Source organism: Sminthopsis crassicaudata, chromosome 2, assembly GCF_048593235.1.
Source record: "Sminthopsis crassicaudata isolate SCR6 chromosome 2, ASM4859323v1, whole genome shotgun sequence".
NCBI classification, from domain to species: Eukaryota; Metazoa; Chordata; class Mammalia; order Dasyuromorphia; family Dasyuridae; genus Sminthopsis; species Sminthopsis crassicaudata.
In genome coordinates, this window is record NC_133618.1 from 425936990 (window position 1) to 425962808 (window position 25819).

The 25819-nt window shown below is 35.8% G+C and overlaps 1 protein-coding gene across 1 annotated transcript in view; it reads left to right on the top strand.

Moving 5' to 3' along the window:
* Positions 1-1374: 1374 nt before the first annotated feature.
* ERGIC1 (endoplasmic reticulum-golgi intermediate compartment 1) overlaps positions 1375-25819 on the top strand; it is a 141237-nt gene continuing 116792 nt past the window's right edge. Inside the window, exon 1 of the mRNA XM_074292082.1 lies at positions 1375-1541. Within this exon, the coding sequence (XP_074148183.1) occupies positions 1522-1541 (20 nt within the window). The 5' untranslated portion in view covers positions 1375-1521. The remainder of the gene's footprint in view (positions 1542-25819) is intronic.

The window sequence follows — 25819 nt, forward strand, 5'->3', positions numbered from 1 at the left end:
GATAATGCATAATCAGGTATTCAGTATTAAATTTGTTAAATAAAAGCAGAGAGGAGAGATTGGATAGCAGGTAGATGGTTGGCCTGGGTAAATGAAAGAATCCTAGAGTTAAAGGTGGGGTACTAGCTATAAGGCTTATTTACATACAAACTGGAATATAGAGTAAGGGCTAAAAATTCTTTTTATTCAGCTGGCTTGGGCCAGTTAGCTAGTTCTATACAACTACTCTACTTGACTCTTCTCTGGAGGACAATAAACATTTTTTTTTTAAGTCTCAGCCATACTTGAGCTGGTGGTGATAGTTTCCAGACTCTTGGGGTGGACACATAATGATTGAACACATAGCTTGGCTCTGATGGAGGAAGCCAACTATAAGAATACTGTCTTCTCATTATAGTGCATAAGGCCCATTAGAAGCTAGACCCATTTTCCATTTCCATAAAGCCACAAGGAATATGTCCTCACTTCTAGATAGCAATAAGTGTTTATTAGGCTTACTAATGTCATAGTAGATAGAGCCCTGGGTTTGCAATCAGTAAGAAACATCTTCAGGAATTCAAATTCGGCCTTATACACTTACTAGCTGTGTGACCCTGGGCAAATCACTTAACTCTGCCTCAGTTTCCTCATTTGTAAAATAAACTGGAGAAGGAAATGGCAAACCACTTCAGAATCTTTGCCAAGAAAGCCCTAAATGGGGTCAGAGTCGTTCACGATTTAAATGACTCAATAAGAATACCAGGCACCGTCAGTCACTATGCTAAGCTTTGGAAAGACAAAGGAAGGCTAAAGACAATACGAATACAACTTGATACAAAGCGGGATTGGATGGATAAGCGGGACCAATTTAGCAGGAGAAATGGATTGGCATTGGGAGATCAGAAGAGGCTTCCCTTAGGAGGGATTTTAACTGGGACTTGAAGGAAATCAGAAAAACCAAGAGAGAAGATCAACTAGTAAAAATATCCTAAATCGAGATGCCAACGTGAGAATCCTTGGATGCTCCCCATCTTCGTGACTCCTGAAAGGGGAGAGGAGGATGACGGAGAATATTAGAGGATTCTGAACTACCTGCCCTTGCAATAGAGGCGGAACATCTGGAAGGCTGTTTGCCACTAATACCAGGGCGGTGGGGGGCGAGGAACAAAGAGAACTGAACGTAGCATTTCCCGCCCCCCACCCAAACCAACCCAACCCAACCCCCTACCCTTCCCGCGCAGCAATATAGTGTATCAGCAAGCCCGCCTCTCTCAGCGGGATCCCCACGTGTTCTCCAGCAGAGCCTGCTCCCGGGGCCCCTTTAACTGGGCAGCGGAAGTAGCCGCTCCAGCGTCTCCCGCCAGCGCCCAATGGGCTGATGCAAAGCGTCCTAAAGCCCCGTCACTTCCCGGCTAGGAAGCCGGCAAGGCTTGAAGAGTAACGCCCGGGGGAGGGGGCGGGCGCTGAACCCACGCATCCCCAGTCCGGCCGTGGTCCCCTGCAATCTCGGGGCCGTCCCCCCTCCCAGGGGCCGGCACCAACATGCCCTTTGACTTCAGGAGGTGAGTGATGCACAGACCTCCCTCTTTCCTCTCCCCTTTTCTCCCTTTCTGAGGCATGGCCACTGAAAGTGCCCCTACCTCCCACGACCACGAGCACCTCCCTCTGCATGTGCATTCAAAGGTCAAAGTCTCTGCTCCTTCAAAGCGCATCCTTTCTCTTCTCAGTGCAGGGAAATCTGGATCCTTTGGTCCTCTCCCCATACTTCTCTCCTTCCCCATCTTTTCTCCCCTTCTTCCTCATCCCTCTTCAGGTAGGACCACCCAGGGAGGCAGGAAATACACAAGGATCTTCCCCGCTTGCCTTTGGAGGGAACTCTGGTGCCCTGGGCTTTATGCAGATAAACCGGTCCAGAGCATCTTTGAATTGGGCTTTTGTGATGGGGAGGAGAGCTAATCTCCAGTCTCAGCCTGCAAGAACTAGGGACCCGGCTTTCTGGCAAAACCAAGCAGGCCTCTTCTCTTTGTTACTTTGGCCTCTTAAGTCCCAGCCTAGGGCTGAGGGAAAGTTATCCCTGATCCACTGGAGGAGAAAACAGCTGGGGATATTTTATCTACCTTTATTAGCTTGGGGCTAATATTAAAGTGAGGTAAATTAGGCTACTGAGGGAGTGAAAGTTTTTTTTCTGCAAGAAAAAGAAAAGATGTGAAGGTTTTTAAATAGCTTTTTTAAGAAGCTAAACTTATGTTAAGCTTACAATGTAAATATTCCAAAATCCCTGGAGGACTGTGGGAGGCTGGGGGTGGAGAAGAGGGGAGGAAGACTGAAGGAACTGGTTGCAAGGCTTTGCTTTTATTGATTGTAATCTTTTGAATGTTTATCAAAGGACCCAGGGTTTGCCATTTGCTTTCTACTTCTGCTACAATGACTCCTTTGTGGTCATTAAATTGATTGAAGCCGACTAGTTTACTTAACTTACAGCTCTTTTGGAATCTTTTAAAAGAGAATATCCAAGGCCTTTCCTAGAATAGGCCAAAAAAAAAAAAAAAAAAACCTCAGCTAAATGTGTGTTCTGGGGTATTCATTTAGTATCCTTGTAAAATCTTGCTGAAGTGAATATCAAGGGCGACCTTGAAAGGGAAAAAAAAAAAAAAAAAAAAAAGACAAAAGAGTAGTAGTATTTGGGAAAAGAGAACCTTAGCTCCTCAGTACTGGGCACTGCACATCAAGGAAAGGATCTGGTTGTCATTTTAAGACAACTCATAGTTCTCTACCCCATACAGGATCTCATCCTCTTAGAATTAAACTACTGTTTTTTTGGAGAAAACTAAAGGGCCTGCATAAGAATGATGTGTTGGCCATAATTTAACATGCATTTATATAGCATTTTGAAGTTTCCTGAGCACCTGATGTACAATCTTCTTTGTTCCTCACAGCCTCATGACATAAGGTGCAGGTGGTATAGACCCCATTTTACAAATGGGGAAACTGAAACTTGGAGAGGTTAAGTGAGGATCTGAGAGGTTGTAGCTCTAAAGCTGGAAAGTCAAGGCCTAATTCAGCTGCCTTTTTTTTTTTTTTTTTTTACAAATAAAGAGACTGAGGCCCAAGGAGGTCATATGGCTTCCTTAAGGTCTTTCAATTAGTAACTGCCAGACGTGAGTTTTGAACCCAGACCCTCTGGTTCCTGAATCAGTTATTCTTTCCACTTTACAATGCCTCCTACATCCCACAGGTCACATAGCTGGTTAGTATGGGGAACAGTATTATGAACCAGATGTTGCAGACTCTGAGACAAATACTCTCTCTACTATCCTGCACTGCTTTTGTTATCAGAAATTAGATCTGGAAGAAGCCCTAGATTTCATCTACACTAAATCACTATCTTAAAGAAGAGAAAACTGAGATGCAGAGAGAAAAACTGTCTGCTGTTATATAAATGGAGAGATTGGAACTGGAGTTTAGCCCTGTGACTCTAGGGTTCTTAGCTTTTCTTCTTTACCCTGGCTGCATCTCGTTAAGTTATTATAAAGGAAACCTTGGTAACCAGGGAGCCAGTGCTGGGCTTGGATCTTTTTGTGATCAGACTATTGCCAACACCATACATCCAGTTAATCCCCATTTAGGAAGCTGCTATTTTAAGACATTTTCTCTTTGTGCTGTATGTAGCAAGCACAATAGAAATCACTTCAAAGTAGCATTCAATGTAGGTAGTTTTCAAGAGTATAGTAGTCTAGGAGTTGTGCAATGATGATGATGATGATATGTAGTATTTATATAGCACTTTGAAAGTATACAAATTACAGATATTTTATTGTCAACAAACTCTGGGAGGCAAGTGCTATTATTATTCCCATTCTGCAGATCAGGAAACTGAAGTAGGCAGAGGTTAAGTGACTTTTTCCCAGGGTTACACATCAGATTTGATTCTCCCTGGCTCCAGGTCCAATGCCTATTCCTGTGATTTTGGCTAATTATTTTATAACTCAGTCTAAATTCAATGTCTGCAAAATGGGGGGGGGGGAGTTAGTATTCTTCCAGTCCATTTCATTGGTTATCAGTCAAAAGAGAGGGCCTCTGGGAAAGCTTAAACATGCCATTAAAAGGTAGAATTCAAGATGTCAGAGGTAAAGAGAATGATACAGTAAAATTCTTCCTATTATGACTTCTATTATAGAATTTGACATCCTATGATCTTTAAGTTTTTATTAAAATAATTTGCAAAAATAACTTTGAATAAATGTGATATATTTTATAGCTGGATACAAACTGTCCATAAAAATAATGTAACTGTGACCCTAATAAGCCATATTGTATCAAGCATTGTTCTGTGAGGAGAAGAGGGGTATCATGAAATTTCAGCTAAAATGAGATTCTGTTTAACAAACTTTTATCTTTTCTCCAATTCATCCTTCCCACAAATGCCAAAATGATATTTTTAAAGGATATGCCTGATCATGTCACTTCCCTGGTCAATAATAGCTCCTTATGGTTCCTTTTCATCTAAGACCCAATACAAACTAAAATGGCATTTAAAACCCTCCACAGCCTGTGTCCAAATTACTTTTCTGGCTTTATTATACATTATTTCCCTTCATGTCCTCTAAAATTTAGATATTCTGTTCATTTATTTATTTTGCTATTCCTCAAATGTTATTACTCCACCTCTCAACTTCTTTCTTTATGAAATGTGTCCCTCTGTACCTGCCATGCAATACTTTTTGACTTTCCCCTTTTAGAATCAATGTCTAAATTGCAACTCAAAGGCTATCATAAAGTAGCCTTTTCTGAATCACCTTCAGCTGCAAGTGTCTCTACTATAAAACTGACATATTTATTGTGTAAAATATGTATATATTTCTTTGCTTTTACCATAAGGAGGAGAAGAGGGGAGAGACAAACTCTTCGAAACAAATATGCTAGTCAAACAAAACAGATTTTTACGTTGTGTCCAAAAATGCATGTCTCTTTCTGCATCTTGAATCCATCATCTTGCTGTCAGGAAGTAAGTGTGAAGTATAATCAGTCCTCTAAATAATGTTGCAGAACATAAGTTTCTCAAAGGAAAAATTGTTTCATTTTTGTTTGTATTCTCAGTACCTATTGCATAGTAAATTCCCTCTCCACCTCTTATAAATTAAGACCTTCCATCTCCTATTTCCTATTTATCCTGCATATAGCTTGTTTGTACATAGTTTATTTTCTCTTCCATTAGATTGGAAACTCCTTAAAAGAAGGGTCTGTCTTTTTCCTCCTTTTCTATCCCCAGCACTTAATCTGGCTCATAGTAGGCGCCTAATAAATTAGCTGACCAATTGCTTAATAAATAATTATTGATTGTAATTAATGTGCAAAGCACTGAAAAGGAGTATCTACTTTTTAGGAGCTTGTGGTTCAGAGATGTGTACACAAATAGCTATACTGCAACTTAAATGGTAATTGAGTGCATGAGAGAAGTCAAACATATCTGGAACAGTCCCTTTCTTTTACAAATGAGGAAACTGAGGCCCAGACAAGTGCTAATTTACTCTAAGGAATTATGTTATCTTTATTCAAAACACCAGCCCTCATGGTTCCCCTTCCATTATAGTTTCCACTGTACTAATCAAAATTCATTGTTGGGCCCATGTTCAGCAATTCATTTTAATTCAACAAGCACGTATTAACTAACAATTATGAGTCAGTCAATGTTAGATGATTGGGCTACAAAAACAAAAATGAAAACTGCCCTTGCCTTATAGGAATTTACATTTACCTTTTGGGTTGTGGAAACATGCAAAATCAATTTTTTTTTTGTTGTTGGTTGGAGGGGGAGTAGTACTACCACCTGAGAAGGTTCGTTTGACTCAAGGACATGTTCTTGGTTTCTGTGAAATTCAGTTAGTTTTTACAGTTTCATGCATTTGCTCTAAATATTTATGATCATGGCTGAATTTTGCCTTCTAGTTTTGTTTAAAGTAGCATGCTTTCTATAAATGTTTCCCAACTCAGACCTCATAGACATTTCAAGCTAAAATAGAAGCATCAGTTGAATGGCACATCATAAATCAAGATGAGTCTGCTCTATATGGTTCCAATAGATAAAAGAGATATATATCCAAGAGATAAAAGGGATGGAGGTGAAGGGCAGTAGTGTGTGAAGGGACAATGCCTCACAATGAAGTCTTTGGGCCTTCAGTGATCAAATCCCCTTGGGTTGGGTCCAAATTGCATTGTACAATGAAATGTTGAGTGGGACTTGAATGTGTTCATATTGTCAGTGGCATGATGCCAAGTTCCAGAAAGCCTGCTGCCAAAGGCAAGGTTCTAGCCTGTATTGTTAGAAGCTCTAGGAGCCAGGACCCTGTTTTGCCTAAAAGTTTATATCCTTTAGGAGCTCATTATATTACTTCATAGGCCATAAAGGCTTTAAAAATATTTGTTATATCAGATTGGCTTGGTATTTTAGTTTGTTTTGGTAAATTCTCATCTCTGGAAAAATTAAGGTTAAAAACAAGTTGTGGATAATTACATTTGTTTGTGCTATTACATTTTATTCCTTCATATACAAGCTTATATTTGAAGAATGAGCTCAAGTTTGATTGTAGCTTAAAATGTATATAAAGTATTGGTGTAAATGAATATCTCAATAACTTTTAATTGGGCACAAGGAAAGCAGTTTCTAAGATGAAACAGATTTAGAGTTAGAAGACAATAGATATTGTAATCACTAAGCCTTTAATATCATTGGGTGTAGAAAGAAAGACCTGAAATGATCACAGTATAGTGAAATGAAATTACAGATCTTTTTGACTGTTTCACTTGAAAGTTTATGGTTTTTTATGCTTTGTGTTGCTGTGTAATTTTTATACAGCTGGTGGCTAGTCTTTTGTCTAAAAATCCTTTTGGAATATTGCTCAGTGTTTTGATTTTATGATAGTGAAGTTATGTAATGAAGTGTGTTGCCAATAATATTATATGTTTATAATAAGAGCAAAAGAAAAAGCTTATTAAAAATTTTGTCAAATTGCATAGATGGCATTTGATAATAGAATAAAATGGTCCAACATTAGCTGATAGAAAAATAATCATGTCAGCTGTTATTTAAGTTAGCACAAATGACCTCTCTTTCCCCATCCCTTTTAGCTTCTCTTAAGATTCAGAGGAAGGGATCTTTAAAGTTTCTTCCAATTCGAACATTCTGCTCCTACAATGTTTAGAATAGATTTCTAGAATTATGTTTCAGATGTTATGTTTGAGACATTTGCTCCAAAGTTATGGTATCAAAGTCAAATAGAAATGAATCTTTTTTGGTCACATATTGATTTAGGAAACTACAAATTAATGTTATCTTTGATGTATTTTTATTTATCCTGTTAAACATTTTCCAGGCACACTTTAATCTATCTAGGTTAGGGTAACTGGTTGAAAATTTGATACATCTACTATAAACCCCTATATTATAGAAACATCAAGAATCAGAAATGGCTATATATGTAGGAAGTGAGAGAAGTTTGGGGAGCAAGAGATTAATGGAAGGTTGAAGACTTTATTCCCTAATCATATTATGGAAGCTACATCCAAACCAGAAATGGCCCAGAGAATCATAGACCATGACATTTAGGAAAGACCTTAGCAACTATCTAGTCCATAATTTTCATTCTGCAGAAGTAGATGAAGTAATCTTCCTCACCCCATCCCATATCCATCTACTCAGATTTTATGTAAGTACTTAATTACTGAATGCATTTAGGTATTATGTATCTAAAAGAGCATTTTGTATCTTATCCAACACTTTATAAACATTTTTTGATTGGATGAATAGAGAAGATCCAGTATCCATTCTGGTAGCTTTTCAAGAAACCCCATTTTTGTCTGTTAGACCTTAAGATATTTCCCCTAGTCATAGAAGAACTTTGACTCCTGATTCATATTTTTCCCCCAGAATGTATTTCTTATTAAGTATTTCTTAATTAGTTAATAGATATTACCTATGAGGTATGATTCAGTATGTTGAATTATACTTTACAGGTATTTAAAAAAAAACTATTAATGCAAGTCATTAAAATATTCGGTTTCTTTTTCCATCTTATTTTTCTCTGTTAATAGAAGTTTGGGCCAACAATTCTTTGAATCTTGAACATGTGGCCAGTAGAGAATTGAATAGGAAAAGAGACTGTCTCAATCAATAAAAGATATTACTTTGCTCAAGAGAAAGTCTTTTGTCTAAAAAATCTTTTTGGAATATTGTTCAATATTTTGATTTTATGATAGTGAAGAGAAAGGGCTATAGACTTTTAATAGATATTTCTAGTTCAATGCAGATAGGTATACTAACCTACCAGATTATGAATATGAATTGAGAATATAATTTTCATTGACACATTTTTGCTAAATGGAACAGAGTATGACTATAATGCGATACCTCTCCTATGGGTTATGAACTTTAAACCCCAATTCAGGATGAAAAGAAGGGGATGGAAGGAAAAGAGATGAAACATTGACTTGGCAGAAGACTAAATCATTCCCAGCCCTGGCAAAAAACCAGAAAGGTTTACCAACTTTGTGTACATTTAGAGGCTGGTCTGGGTGTACTAGAAAAAAAAACAATGGATTTAGAATCTGCATATCCGGGTAGAAATTCTTGCTTTGCCACTTAGTGTGATATTCTGCTTAAATCTACCTCTCTGAACTCATTTCTTCATCAATTATATTTGCAATACAACATCAAAATAATAGAAGAAAAATTATTTGTAAATCACAAAGTGCTATAGAAATATGAGCTATTATTATTCCCTAGATCCTCCCCACCGCTTTCAGTCTAGTCAGTTCACATCTAATTAATTACTTCTTCCCTCATTAGCTTCTCTCTAAAGAAGACTGCTCTTTACCCCTGATGAGGGTTAGGTGCAAAAACAACATTTTCTAACTTCACAGAATCATGCATTTAGGGAAAGAATTAGAGCAATCATCCAGTCCAATATATTGAAAATTGAAAAAGAATTGCTCCTATAACTTAACTGAACAGAACTCATCCATCTTTTGCTCAGATATTTCTATTGAGGGGGAACCTATCACTCCCTTAGGCAGCCCATTTTACTTATAGACGGCTCTCATTTTAAAGAAGTTTTTTCTTCTGGTATTAGACTTTAATTTGCCTCTTTGCAATTTTCATTTTCATCTTATTAGATTCAACCAAATATTCTAGCCTATCCTTTTTGGAGCTTAAATCTGTCATCCACTATGTTAACTATCTCAGCTTTGTCTTCTGTGCAACTGAGCATGGATCTCTTCCTGCTGAGTTCAGTGGTGGTTACTTGGAGAGCATGACTTCTTTTAAAAAAAGAAATCAGTTTGGAATCCAAATAGTTTTGCCTTTTTTCAATCTAGTCGTATGACCTCTTTATAAATGTTTCCCTTTCTAAAATCTTCCCTCAAGTTCTACTTGGAACTAAAGATACTGACATCATTTATTATACTTTATTTTCAAGCAGCTAGAAAATAATAAGTTGTCAATCAGTAACTATGATGTAATTTTACTGTCTATCATTATTTCTGGTGGATTGGTTGAAATCAACATAGATTTGGTATTACTATATCTTCAGGGCTTACAATGAATTAAGCAGTTTGTCATCATTTGGTTTTCTCTTGATGAATTACCTGGGTGACTGTGCCTCTATGTGTCCTAGGGCAAATTGATTGTCAATTTGTTAACAAAACTAGTATTGTGACCTAGTTTCATAGCTATTGCCATACATTCCATATGGTTCCAGGCAGTGTGTTGCTGTGGAGGAAAAATACTAAACTGGATATCCCCAAGACCTAGGGCAGCCCCCTGGCTCCACCACTCACTAAATGTAACATAATTCACTTCAACCTCTCTAAATCTCATTCCCATCAGTAAAAAGGGAATTATTTTTATCAGATCTTATTTATTTTTAGTCAGTCCTTATTGTTGTTATGACAAAATACAAAATCTTCACTCTGGCATTTTAAAAGTCTTTTTCTAACTAAATTTTTATGTTTTTAATAAAAAAAATCATTATTTTATCCCTTCTACATACTCCAACCCCCACCATTAGAAAAAAGACAGAATCTTTGTAAAATATATATACATATATATGCATAGTTAAGCAAAAGAAATTCCTGCATTGCTCATGTCAAAAAAAAAAAAAAAAGGCTCATTCTGTGTCCTGAGTTCATTACCTTTCTGTCAGGATATAGCATGCTTCATTACTGGTCCTCTGGAATTATGTTTGGCCATTGTGTTGATTGGCATTCTTAAATCTTTCCAAGTTGTTTGTATTTACAGTATCCTTGTTATTGTATAAAGTGGTTTCTTTGTACTGCCCACTTCACTTTGTTCATACAAATTTTACTTGGTTTCAATTTCCCCTCCCCCCATTTTTCTGGTTTTTTTAGGTTTCTTATGGCACAGTAGTATTTCATTACATTAATATATCATAATTTGTTTAACCATTCCCTTATTATCATGTACCCTTTAGTTTCTAGTTGTTTGTTATTTCAGAAAAAAAAAGCTCCTGTAAATTTTTCTGTACATATAGGTCCCTTCTTTCTTTCTTTGATCTCTTTGGGATATAGACTTAGTAAAGATATAACTAGGTCAAAACAGACTGGCATTTAAATTCCTTTTCTTCATCCCTCCTCCCCCAAAATAGCAAAAACCAGAAGTAGTTCCAATTTTCCAGACTTTTCATATTACTACTTTATTTACAATTCACAATTCAGCCACACTGACTTCTTAGACACTTTCCATCTTGACCTTTCATTTCTGGTGTCCGTTTGTCTTTCTATAGATGCTTCCTCTCAGGCTTGGATTGCACTCATTCTTAGAATTACAAATTTCCTTAAAGACTCAGGGAAGAGATGTGTACCATTCATGTGAAGCTGTACTCTCCCCTCAGATTATCATGTACTTATTTATCTGTATACATATATATCTTGTTTATCTCTAATAGAATATAAGTTTCCAGCAGGCAGGTACTTGTTTCTTGAATCTCTAAATCTCTAAAGCTTTAATAAATTTTTGGTGAATTGAATTATCTCATTAACTTGTGATGAATATAGAGCATATAATTTCATAGCATGACAGATTTTAACTGGAAGATATCTCAGAGTTATCTAGTCCAAACCCCTCATTTATTAATGAGGAAACTAAGGCCCTTTAAAGTTATCTGACTTGCAAGGTCTCAGACAAGTATTTTAGCCAGGTCCTTTGAGTCCAGAGACATTTTTTCCCATCTACTCAAAAAAATATTTTGTGAACTCCAACAAATTATGCAAATATAAATACTTGCCACCTCAATAATACTTCTTGCTTTCCTATTTCCAGATGCTGAGGGAGAACTATCACTGAGTTATATACATCTGTGATTACCAGGAGGTGAGGTGGAGACTCAGACAACTGTAGGAGACAGATGAAAATTGTTCATAAGTGGAAGCAGTGATATTGCTGGTTTCACAGGCCTGAAGTGTCTGGGTATATTAGAGAGGTGGTATCTGGGGACCTTCATTTTTTAATAGGTCATGAAGGTCATCAAGGCTCCAGTAGATTTTCCTAATATGGCATCAGCTACAGAAGAAATCTCCAGAGCTCTCAGAATTGATCATATGCAAGACCTTTGCTACCGTGCATAGGTAGTACAAATTCAAGGGACTGTGAAAATCAGTGTTTTACCAAATTGTGCAAAAATTCCCTCATGTCCTGCTAAAGTCTAGTATATCTGTCCAGAGTGCAGAGAATTGACCTGCATCATTAGAATACAGCCTGTTGTGATCAAAACAGGGTAAGTCTAGGAATATGGGAACCTTCATCCTAGTCCAAGATTTTCTGGCTATTAAAATCTTAGTCAAAGTTCTTTACATTTATGAACCTCTATTTCCACATGTGAATCAGGGGATCTAGTTTACTTCATGAGGCAGTTATAGTGAAATGGATATTGAAATGAAATGATGAAATTGAATAAAGTTTGGGGAAGACAAGTATGCTTATGAATTGCTAGTACAGCTGTGAATTGGTTCAGTGATTCTGGAATATAATATGAAATTATACAGATGGATTAGCCAAAACAGCCATATCTTTTGACCCAGAGATTCCATTGCTTCTTTATATGCCAATAAGATCACTGAGAAAAAGAAAGATTCAATATATCAACCAAAATGTAGCAGCACTTTTTGTGGTAGCAAAAAATTGGAAACAAAGTAGAGGCTCATAAATTAGATGTAGGGATACAGTTATAAGAAATGAATATGATGAATGCAGAGAAGCCTGGAAAGCCTTAGCATGAATTTATGTAAAATGAAGAGCATAGGAAAGAAAGTCATAATATACATAATTACTACAAAATGTAAATGCAAAGCACAATCACCATAAAACAAATGAAAATGAATGTGGATGGTTTTTGTTTTATTTTTTCCTGCAAGCTCACCAAACCATAACTTGGCCACAAAAAGATAAGAGAAAACACCTCCTTCTCACTATTTTGCCGAGGTAAAGGGATACATGGGTTGGTGCATTAAAAACAGTCACTTATAGGTAGATGGATGAATAGATTTTCTTGATTTAAAAAAAATTTTTTTTTTTCTTTCTCTCTCTCTCTCTCTTTTTTTAAACATTCTTTGTTATAATGAACAGCCATCTGGGAGGAGAAAAGAAGAAATGGGGGGGAATTTAGGTAATGTAAAAAATATATATATCAAAATTTTAAAAAATGAAATGGTAAATTTGAAAGAATTTTATGGTATACCAAAGTATTTATACTAACAAAGTTTTATGATTACTATTAATAATAATGGTATTATATGTAGAAGGTATAGCTGTGAAAGGAAAAATATAGTCAGTGTGAATTCTAATTCAGGTTCAAACAATAGATTAGTAGCATATAAATGAGTTAAATGCATTTTTGTTGATACCTTTCATATATACACCCTGTGTTTCCTTTGCTATACTTTATAACAAGGAACAAAAAAGAGAAAAAGATAGTTTAGCAAAATTAACCACCACATCAAAAATACCATATCTAAGGTGTTCCTTATCTATAGTCCTCCATCTCAAGAAAAAAGAAAGAGAGGTGTCTTCTCATACCTTTTCTTTGGTGACAATGTTATAGTTAAAAATCTCCTGGCATTCAGTTTCAATTGCTTTATTATTCTTTTTTATTTACATTGTATTGTATATCTAATTTTCTAGTTTTTATTTTGCTTGGCTTATATAAGTTAATAAGAGAAAGCTTTTAAAAGTTGAGTCATAAAAAGAATATTAAAAAATTTAAAATTTGGATCATAAAAGGAAGACAATTGACTTTTTTTTTTACTAATGAAAAATTCTTCTTTTCATTCCTCCTATTAAGTTTCTTATCCTTAAAGGCCCAGGACAATTCCTTCTCCTCTTTATGGAACATCTTATGATAAACCTAGCCTATATTTTTCTTATTTTCTCTTAAAGTCATCAAAACACAGTATCTCAGAATCTCAGTGTTGGAATTAAAAGGTCATCCAGTTCAAGCTGAACTTGAACAGGAATACCCATCAACAGTGTTCCACTGAAAGGTTCACTCTAACTTCCTCTTGAAGGCTACCAGTGATGTAGAATTCCTTTTATTCATTATGTATTCTGCCCTTTTGCCTTGTTCTCCAATTATCTCATGTCATTTAATCTTATCTTTTAACTAGGTGATAGTCTCTGTAAAGATCCAGACTTCTGGACTTCTATTTCTTTTCTCACTCTGAAATTGTAGTACGATGTACACAATAAATGCTCGATCAAGATGTGCTTATAGATTGCTAGAATATCTTCTTTATAAGTGCTATCAATATAAAATAATTTTTAATTTATTAGTCTGTAAAATGTTCTATGTTGGTATAATGAAAAGAGCACTGTATTTGTTCTGGATTTGAATGTGGTCTGTCATTTATTACCTATATGACTTTGATTACGTCACTTTTCATATCTAGGCTCTATAAAGAAAGTTGACTTAAGTGACCCCTAAATTCCCTCCAAGCTCTGAATTCTATGATGTTCTTGCTTCTGTACATGAACCAATACTGTAAAAATCATCCTCTCTTCTGCTGTTCTGATCATTGTTAGTACTGAGTATGATCAAATTAAGCCATGGCGTCTATTTCAGAAATGATGTGATTCATCCTTTTCGGGAAGCCACACTGATGTTCCCTCTATGCTTCACAACACCCCTTTCATCCAGCAGTACCTCCAAGTTTTCTGTCACTTTAACCATGCCTGCCAGGGCTTAGAACATTTGTTTACCTGCTGAGCTGTATGGCAAAAAATGGAAAATAACTTCATCTACATTGGTCTGGGTTCTGGGTGAGCACAGAGAAGCTTCATCAAGATGCCAGCTTGCTGGAGTGCTGTTAATTTCCTATTGCCTCATTTTTGCTTTTATAGAAGCATAGGTTTAAATCTGACATGACCTTCTAGATTGAGCCCAGTGCTCATCTTATAGAGGAGGATGTAAAAGCCACAGGAAAGAAGTGACCTGAGCACATGGGTACTAAAAACACACAGCTCTCATTCAAATCTTTGAATTGATTCAGTATTTTTCCCCCCACAGCACCTATAAGATTTTTTTTTTCCAAGATCAGAGGTCAAGTTGAAGTGGGGAGAACTGGTGATCTCTATCATTGGAAGGTTTTTTGATGTAATGAGATTGACTTTTTAAAAAATAAGATAGAACATGAAAATATGCAAGTAGCTTTTGAGAATGTGAAATAGAACTGGGGAAACCTCAGCTAAGATATTCTCAGGATATATTAGGACAATATGTTGGGGTGGGGGGGAATGACACGGAAATGCAAATACCTCCAATAGAATGTCAACTCTTTGAAAGCAAGGGCTGTTTCTTTCTAACTTTATTTCCTACTGTTCCCCAATATTAATTCTTGGTTCTATCATTTCTCATTGTTCTCCAAATCTATTTTGCTCATTTCAGTCTCTTTTTGCTTATGTTTTATATAGTCCCCCCACTAAGATTAGTCTTGTCATTTCTGAATTTAGCCAAATCTTGCCTGTCCATTAAAAATCTGTGAGTTGTTTTTTGTAAGTGTTAATTAATATCTCTTGGATGGATAAATTAATGAATTATTGTGATAGCAGCCACAGGTAGGTAGCACGTTTATCTCCTGCTCCCAGGCCAAGATCCCAACCACTTATGGACAGACATGAGGAATATGCTTTCCTTTTTTGCATTTACCTTTGCCACTTACTCCCTCTGGGACCTTAGACAAATAACTTCTCATCTCTGGAACTTCAATTTCTCATCTGGAAAATGAAAAATTGAGATTAGAGGAAATCTAAATTCTCTCTTTGCCCTAAATCCTATGGCAAGATTAGGAAGAGGCCCAGGATATGTGGGGGAAACCCACTATTTTCTTCCTTATCAGAAACTATTTGAAAACTTTGATTCTTCTTCTGTAAGTACCTCCCATCTCCTTGGATCAGTTCCTTGGAGTAAGATGTGAGGTGAATTTCAAGGTGGTTTAAATATCCCTTTGCCCAAAAGGTTGAAACCCAATGACAAAAAACATAATAGGATTTAGTACTGCAAAATGAACTTAGAGATTGTCTAATAAAAGGACTCTTACTATATATTACATATAAGATAATAATATGTAGCATATATGTGTATATTTCATAGACTCTAGGTTAATATGTCATATATTAGCCTAATTACATATTATATAGTGATCTATATAATCACTATATATCTATGTATCTATGAAATATATGTATAACATGATAATCATGGGTCTGTGAAATTGTTATTATAGATATGTTTATATTATCCATATAGATATCCAACAATATCCAATATATCTATGTGAATGATATATATTTCATTATAAATATATATATATATAAACATATATATATATATATATATATATATATATATATAATATTTATTTCATAAACCCTGAGTTTATACATGTGTTTGTGTATGTGTGTCTGTGTATGCAGGCCCTGGATTAAAAATATATGACATCCTTTTAAAAATATAGTTAGTTTTCTTTATAATTCTCTGTATTCTATTTTATGCATTTAAAAACATTTTAAGAATAGGTCTTTAGGTTTCACTAGAATGCCAAATGGTTCATGACATAAAAAAGATTAAGAATCCCTTCTTTATTATAACTCCCATTTTACAGAGGAAGAACATAAGACCCAGAAAAGGGAAGTAGTTTTCTTCTTGTCACACACAAATAAATAAGTATTGGCTAAAGGAATTTGAACATTGGATTTTTTTTTTTTTTGATAGGCAATTGGGATTAATTGACTTGCCCAGGGTCACATAGCTAGAAAGTATTAAGAGTCTGAGGTCAGATTTGAACTCAGGTCCTCTTGACTCCAGGGCTGATGAACATAGGATTTCTAACTTGAAAATGAATTTTTTTTGCCACAATTCAGCATTTGCAGGATTATTGTAATCTTTTATTCACTTTAGAGGTGGCAGAGGTAGGGAATTGGAGAAAGGGGAGGAAATTCAGAATAATAATTTCAGGTATTTGAGCTTCTGCATCTAGCACATCAATGGTCAGCATTTGAACACTAGTAGTATGTTTCTTATTTGATGTTGATGTTATATAAAGCTATATAACATATACATGTTATGTGTAAATTACACATATACTCTTCACAGTAAATTAGATTTATAATATAAAAATTATCTTCAAGATACTTTAATATATATTCTATTTTGTGTGTCTGTGTGTATACATATATTAATTTGAATTACTTTGCCTTGATAATTTAGTAGTATGGAATAGAATTGGTGGGAATGATTTCAATTTTTTGTTTTGTATTCTCAGTACATGAATACTTACTGAATTTTATGCTGTGAAAATTGCTATCTTCAAAGTCAGAAGCTCAGGATTAAAATTCTAGTTCTGCTGATTGGGGCAAATCACTTCATTTCTCTGGGCCGCAGTTTCATCAGCTGCAAAATGGAAGATTTGGTCTAGTGACTTAGGTCCCTTCTGTGATTCTTTGAAAAGGATTTTGCCCTTTCCCTGAAGAGTTCATGTGTCAGGATTGGAGTTGAGAGTCATAATCTGGAATAAAATATACTTGGCACTTTACAGGATAGGCGAGAGTTGAACAACACTTAGTAAGGATAAAAATGTTTCATAGTCTTGAGGGAAAAGTGCTACATAGCTTTGGCACTTGTAACACTGGAAGCAGTGTCTTCATAAATCAGAGATTAAACTCAACCCTGAAAATACCCTAGGATAATAATTGTATGTGATTATTAAGCTTAAAAGGAATCTTGTAGTTTATTTTGTCCAACACTCATTTAACTCATTTAATCTCATTAACATTGAACAGATGAAGACACTGAGGCCATGAGAAGAAAAGAGACATGTACAAACTCGCACAGGCTTTAAATATCAGAGCCAGGATTTGAAGCCAAGGCTTCTGACATCACATCTAAAGTCCTTTCCATTACACAAAGCTGCCTCTCTTTTCTTAACTTCTTTCAAGTATTCTTCTTTTTCCTAGTCCTTTCTTTTCCTGGACCCTATTGATTGAAGTGTTTGTCAATAAGGGTTGTTTGTTCCATTCAGACTCGCCATTGTCTCCTTGCTACTGACATAACTCATTGCCATGGAAGCCAGTCACAAATATCATCTGAGGCAAGAGTGTGTGGTGGTGAATCAGGATGGATAGGAGACCCCAGTAAGGTTACAGTTTTCCTGCTGAGGTGTGATGCTGCATGTGGCTCTGAGACTGCGTCCACACTACATGGGGCTTTTGAAGATGTCATGTGTGTCTGCTATTGTGTTGCTATGACAGCATGAGCAAGGACAAGAAGTGAGACTGTGTGAAAATGCTGCATGTGGTTTGAAGAATGAGGTTGAAGAATGAGGTAGTTGTGGTTATTCTGTTTGTGTTCGTCAGAGTTACTTCATTATCAGCCTCTAGCCTAGAGGTAGGCATCCTGGACACTAGTGCCACTAAGTGGTACTGGTATTGTTGACAGCACTTTATAACTAATCTCTCCCACATGCCTCCTTTGTTCTCATTCTCTTTCCCCAACATTTGTGCTAAGTGAGTATTAGCTATGGGACATAGATGCTTAAAATAAATGTTAGGCTAAATTAACAGAATATATGTATATTTTGAGTACTGTAGTAAATAGCAAAACTAAGATACATATTCCAATGCAATTTCTTTTTTGCAATATTACATTGTTTTACTATATTTGGTGGCTATATATTTTATGGGTCTTTTAGAGACCTATAATTTCTCTTCAGCAGTAAAAATCACAACTAATCCATTTCTTCTTATTTGGTATAACTTTAATCAATGACCTCCTATAATTCATCTACAGAGAAAGTCTCAACAGTTCCCCATGTGCTGGGGATGAGGAAGAAGTTTCTTTATATCTATTAATGTTGTATAGATCATTGATATGCACCATACAGGCAGTCTCTCCACAAAGTTTTCCTTAGATGCTCTTGTCATGGTGTGAGAGTGACCCTGGAATTTTGAAGACTGTTAACAGAGTACAAATTTTGGTAGTGTGAATTGCATTGGCAAGATTTTATGTAAGATCCTTCTGGCCAACTGGATATGTTGTCCGAGAATGACAAAAGTTTATCAGTACTAAGTTGGCCTCTAGGTAATGTAATCTTTGGCTATGATAACCTATAGCCATACAAATAATAACTAAGGTTTTTTTTTTTTTCTTTTTAAAAATTTAGCACAGTACATAGTAAATGCTTAATAAATGCTTGTTACCTACCTACTTAAACTTTAAAAAACCCAAAACCTAAAGTGGGCATTTCCATATACAGAACAGATAAAAAAAATGCTTATATGTGAAATAGCAGATCTCCTTTAGCTTTCCTGTCTTCTATGTTTTATAAGTTGTGTCCATTTGTTTTTCTTTTTAAGTAAAAATAAGTTCAATTCAAATCATCCCTATTTGTCTGTGCTTCTTTTTGGCCTTCTTTCTGTACGTTTCATTAAAAAAAAAGAAAAATTCCTCAATTCACTGGGCGTCAAAGACCATCCTCTGAAATTATTGAAGATTGATTCTCCACTCCCCAAATTCTTTTATTTTATTTTATGCATTTAAATACTTTATTTTGAGAAGGGGTCCTTGGGTTTTACCAGACTGCCAAGATTGGAGGTAAGGATGTTCATGACATAGAAACATAACTGAAAGCATATTACCACTTTCGCTTTTAATTCTTGTCTCCATCTTCATTGGTAGAGGGAGTTTATTCACTAGCAATTACATATTCTCCAACAATTAAGTCCCAAATTGGATCCCTTTCTCTACCTCTCAGCTCCTTCCCCAAAAGTACCCAAGGCTGCTTTCTCTGCCTGGTATAATTTGAAAGTGAATCTAAATGTGTATGTATCATGTTAGGCTGAATGAATTTTGTAAACCTTCAGAGAACAAAGGAACCTCTTCCTTCATTCCCACTTTTACCTTCTTTGACTAGAGGTTTCTTTAATTTCTGTGTTCCTTTGCTGTTTTTTCCACAGTGGGAGCAGAGAGTGGTAGGTGGTGAAGTAAATAATCTTAACCTCTTTTAATTCAAATGTATTTGAGTTCTTTTGAATTTATATTTACATCAGACATTTCTTCCTTTAAAGGTTGGTCTTTTTCTCCAGCATAATTGAACATAAAAATGATTTCCTCTAGAATTCCAAAGTAGTATCAATAAGATGGTATAAAAGGAGCCAGGAATTTGGGAGAAGCTTTTCCCTCCCTGTTAAAAATATCTCTCTTCCCTTGTTCTGTTGTTGATACCTGAACTTCTACCATTATAATTCAATTTATATAGATTATGGAATTGTTTCTTTTTAAATTCTTGCACACATATACCCACCCTCCCAACTCAGTTTTGGTCAAATATAGACAAAGTCAAAAGGAGAAGCTTCATTGAATGGCAGATTCTGGTGGGGGGGGGGTGTATGTATGTTTTGTTCAGGATTAACTCAGCTAAGAGAGTATCAAAGGATTTCTTTATCCATCTTTTCCCTGTACCAGAAACACTGAGCTAGTGGTGAAGTCATACAGATATTGTTGCTACAGCTGACATCTTGCCCATTTATCACTCACCTGAGTTCAATCTGACACAAGCCTGTAACAAAAACCTTTTAAGCCTCCTGTCTTGTGACCAGCTAGTCTTGAATCTAATGGCAGGAAGATATTGCTGATCATAGGAGGAGTTGGTGAAAGTCCAACAGTATTGTCAGTGTTGGGTCATGCTACTGTCTGGCATGAACATTGATGTGAATTTGACAATGAAAAATGATGCATTTTTTTTTTTGTATTTAGAATTTTTTTCCACAGTATATATGCATGAGTAATTTTTTTTATAATATTATCCCTTGTATTCATTTTTCCAAATTATCCCCCCCCTCCCTCTACTCCCTCTCCCCGATGACAGGTAATCCCATACATTTTACATATGTTACAATATAACCTAGATACAATATATGTGTGTAAATACCATTTTCTTGTTGCACATTAAGTATTAGATTCCGAAGGTATAAGTAACCTGGGTAGATAGACAGTAGTGCTAACAATTTACATTCACTTCCCAGTGTTCCTTCTCTGGGTGTAGTTATTTCTGTCCATCATTGATCAACTGGAGGTGAATTGGATCTTCTTTATGTTGAAGATATCCACTTCCATCAGAATACATCTTCATACAGCATTGAAGTGTACAGCGATCTTCTGGTTCTATTCATTTCACTTAGCAAAAATGATGCATTTTTTTTTGTTTTTAATGAAAGCTCATTTTTCCATTAACATTTCCTTCTATGCCTTCTAAAATGGAGGTGCCCTCAGTTCACAGGGAGATAGATTCAGAACTATGATTGTCTTCTAGTTAGTCTATATCTTTTATGGAACTATTTACTTGCATGTTATCTCCATTAGAATGGAGACTTTTTAGAGACAAGAGCTATTTTATCTTTCTTTACACACTCAGGACCTGGCATATAAAAGTATAATGAAATGTTTGCTAATTGACTTATTGGATCTGGATGTCACCTCAGAGGTTATCTTAGCCAAGCCCTTAGTTTGGAAATGAGGAGAGTCACTCAGTTAGCATTTATGAAATGTTTACTTTGTACCAGTTACTATGCTAAGTGCTGCAAATACAGAGAAAGACAAAAAACCATTCTCAAGGAGCTCACATTCTAAAGGAGGGAACAACAGGTAAGCAACTATGTACAAAAACTTTATCATATATACATTCACACACATACATAAACATATTATATATACATATACATACACACATAATCTATATATTAAATTGGAGCTATGAGGGGAAGACTAATGAAGATTGGGAAAGGCTTCTTTTTCTTTTGCAAGACTTTTGTGTTCCAAATTTTTTATCCCTTTTTTCTTCCCCAAGACAGTAAGCATTAGGTTAAATATGTGTAATCCTTTTGAACATAGTTTTATTATTTGTCATGTGCGAGAAAAAAATCAGACCAAAATGGAAAAAACCATGAGAAAGAAAAACAAACAAACAAGCAAAAGTGAAACTACGGTACTTTAATCCATATTCAGTTTCCATAGTTCTTTTTCTAGATGTAGATGGCATTTGGCATTTTCCATCCCAAGTCTATTGTAATTGGCTTGGATCACTTCATTGCTAAGAAGAACCAAGTCCATCAGAGTTAATCATCAAATAATCTTCTTGTTACTGTGTACAATGTTTTCCTGGTTCTGCTCACTTCACTCATTCTTACTTCCTATAATTTTTTCCAGGTTTTTCTGAAATCAGTCTGTTCATCATTTCTTATAGAACAATAACATTCCATTACATTTATATACCATACTTAATCTCCAATTCCTTACCATTATAAAAAAAGCTGCTACACACATTTTTGTACATTTTCCCCTCTTTTATGATTTCTTTGGGATATAGCCCCAGTAATGACACTGCTGGATCAAAGGGCATATACAGTTTTATAGCCCTTTGAACATAGTTGGAAAATACTTCTTGCAGAAGATTGGAGTAAAACAGAGAATTGAAGGAAGCCAAGAAAGCTAGAAAATAGAAGAGGGAGAGAATTTCAGGCATGGGCAGCTAGATGACATGGCATATAGAATGTTGGCCATGAAGTCAGGAAGATCTGAGTTCAAAACCATCTTCTAATAATTACTAGCTGTGTGACATTGGACAAGAGACTTAACTTCCATTTGCCTGCTTCAACTTTAAAATGGGGGTAACAATAGCACCTACCTTCTAGGGTTTTTGTGAGAATCAAATAAGATTTTTATATTTAGCATTGCCTGGTACATAGTAGACACAGTACAAATGTAGTTTTTGTTATGTGAGATAGCTAGTGAAAACATTCAGAGTTGGGAGATGGAAAGTACTATGAATGGGACAGCAAAATGGCCAATTTTACTGGGGTACATGGAGGGAAAAAAGTTGTAAGAAGATTATAAACGTAGGAAGGGGCTAGGTTATAAAGGTCTTTAAAAGTCAATTTTATATTTGATCCCAGAGGTAAAAGGTAGTCCCTAGAGTTTATTAAATGGGAAGAGGGGTGATAAGTCAGATTGGCATTTTAGGAAGATCAGTTTGACATCTGAGAGAAGTGGAGAGAGGAGTGGAGAGTGGAAAGAGATTTGAGATAAGGATTCAGCAGGTATTGCAGTAGTCCAGGAATGAGGTGATGAGGACCTGCAACCATACCAATGGTAGTGCCAGATGAGAGAAGAGGACACATATGAGAGATTTTATGAAAGCTGATTCATATTTGATTTGATTTGAATTGTGGGCTAAGTGGGGAGTAGGGAGTCAAAGAAGACACCAAAGTTGTGAACCTATCCTGGGGACAAGAAGGATAGTGATTTTCTTGCTAGTAAGAGGGAAGTTAGGAAGAAGAGAGATTTTGGGAAGAATAAGAATGAGTTCAGTTTTGGACATGTTGAATTGAAGATAGCTACAGTTTGAGTTGTTTAAAAGTCTCAGAGAGTTGAAGTACTTATGACCATGTAAATAGTGAATGGCTCTCAAAAAAAGGCTTCATGTATAACCCCAGAAATAGATTAGGTCACCTGAAGTCAACCTGTCTAGAGAGCTTGGCCCTGATGCTTGGCCATGGGATGGTGTGGATTTTGAGGAGGGGAGACAAAGCCATAACATATCTTGGAGAATGTCTACTAGGATATAGAAAATTCTGACCTGTGTCAGAAAAACAAATTCCCACAGCATTGAAATCAAGAATCCTTGAAGAATCTTCTTGAGAATCTGGGTTTTTTCCCATGCATTCCAAGAAAGGGCCTGGAATATAATCAAGCAGACCTCATCTTCTCCACAGATAAACTTCCCAATATAACTAAAAGAACTAACAGAAACCAAGAAACAAATACTGTTTGTCCATCTCAAAAGTAATGGGAACATATGTTGAATGAGTTGAGTCAAAAAGATGTGGCTAAACTAGTTCACATGGGCAATAAGGGAAAGGATGTATATATAGTTCTTTCTTACAGTGAAAACTAGTGCTTTGTAGACCACTTTGAGAAAGTGTGGCAGACCCATAAAGTTGCAATCAGTTAGAAAACATAGTGTTCTCTATTTACTTCCTGTCTTTCAGATCTGGAGATCTTGGACTTTACACCCTCGTCATATTAGTCATATTATGAAATGTAGCCAGTCTTACACATGTTGCTTCTCTGTAAGATAATATAAAGGGGGGAAGGGAAGATAAGATACCAAATATGACAGTGCTCCAGGGATCTGACAGCAGCAGAATAGCCCTTTTCTATGTTAGTTTTTCAAGGCTAGGTATGTTTTATGACTGGAGAAGGTTGGGGCAGGTATGACCAGCTCTGTGGGAAAATGTATTCTTTGGGGGAAAACTCAGTTGCTGAAGTTGGTAGTCATCAATATAACCCGAATTTAGAGAACTAGAGTGGGGTACTTGGAGTGGTTGAAAAAACACATTAGATTTACTTGAAATATTTTGGTTATTAGTATATCTCAGTTCTTTTAATTACTAGCTGAGTAATGTCATCCATGGGCCAGTTTCAATCAATAAGCCTTTTTTAAAGTATTAGCTGTATATCATTTGTATCAGTGCTAAGAGATGGGGATATAAATATAAAAGTGAAAATAGTGTTATTCTCAAGGAGCCTACATTCTGCTGGGCAATCCAGCACATTCACAGATGAATACAAATATATATACAAAGAGAAATACAAAATTAACATACACCAATTGTTATTGAGAATCTGGGGCAAATCAGGAAAGGCCTTTTGAAGAAGATACCACTGGACTTAAGCTTTGAAGGGAGTTGGAGGAGGAGTGAGAGAATTCCTTACATGGGATCATTCTGTACAAAGGCACAGAACCTAGAGATCAAATATAATATATGAAGAGTACCAAATAGGCCAGTTTGGCAGGGATATAGCATGCATAGAGAATAGCTTGCAATCAGATTAAAACTAGATTATGAAGGGCTTTAAAGGTGATATACAAGAATTTTCAGTTTATCTTAAGGCAAAGAGTGGCCGTTTAAGCTTCTTGAATAAGAGAGTAATGTAGTCAGATATATATTTTAAGAACTTTAGTAATATCAATTTGGCATCTGTGTAGAAGAAATAGAGAAGAATAACTAGATCCATTGACGCTGGTTAGAAGGCTATTGCAGTAGTTCAGGTAAAAAGTAATTAGGAGCCCATCTAGTGTGATTATGGTACAAGCATAGAGGAGAAAGATTGACAAGAATTTGTAATGGAATGGATCTACATCCTATATGATTGAAAGAATAATAATGCCCTTGGCAGAAATAGAAACGTTAGATTGTAGGGGTGAGTTTAGGGGGAAAGAAAAATGAATTCAATTTTAGACTTGACATAGTTGATATGGACTATTTTTGTATGATAATACATATATCATCTATATCATATTGCTTGTCTTCTCAGGTAGAGGAGCAAAAGAATGGAGAGAATTTGGAACTCCAAATTTTGAAAAATGGATGCCAAAAATTGTTTTTACATGTAATTGGAAAAAATCAAATATAATTTTTAAAAATTTAGACTTGGTAACTTTGTCAGGCAGGTAGCTAAAGATTTGACAGTAGAGCTAGGAAATGGGAGTTAGATTTGTAGATTTGGAAATTATCTTCATAGAGTTGAATCTAGTTGATGAGATCATGAAGAAAGAAAGGAGAGGTCTCAGGACAGGTTATAAAGGGCAGAATATGGAAGATGAATGATCCTACAAAGGAGACTAAGAAGGATTGTTCTGACAAGTAGGGAGAACCACATATCAAGAGTCCCTAAAGAGAAGAACATCCATCTAGAAAAGTGGCATGGAGAGAAAAGGGAGGCAACCACTGCAGAACAATTAAGGAGAACTGAGAAAAGGTCACTAGATTAGAAATGTAAATTATTGGTCTCCTGGGAAATAGTTTCAGTCTGGTAGGGGAAATGGAAACTAGATTTTAAGACTCTGATAAGTGAGCAGATAAGAAAATGGAGGTAGCTTTCAAGAGAGTAGAAGAGTAAAGTAAAAGTTTAAGGATTGAGAAGATCTGATCATGCTTGAAGATGACAAGGAAGATCTGGAAAGTAAGGAGTAGAAGGACATGTGAGAAAGGGCAGGGTGCCATAGGAGACATAAAATGATGGGATCCAGGGCACAAGTAGAGAAGGAAAAGGGCCATCTCAGCCTAAAAGACTGGCTGGAACAAAGAAAGGGAGGTGGGAATGACACTGAGGTTTACTTATTTGTAAAATGAGGATAATGTTTAATAGATGAAAAAGCTGTAATCTCTCTGGACCTCAAGTTCCTCATCTATAAGATGATGGATTTGAACCAAATGATCTTT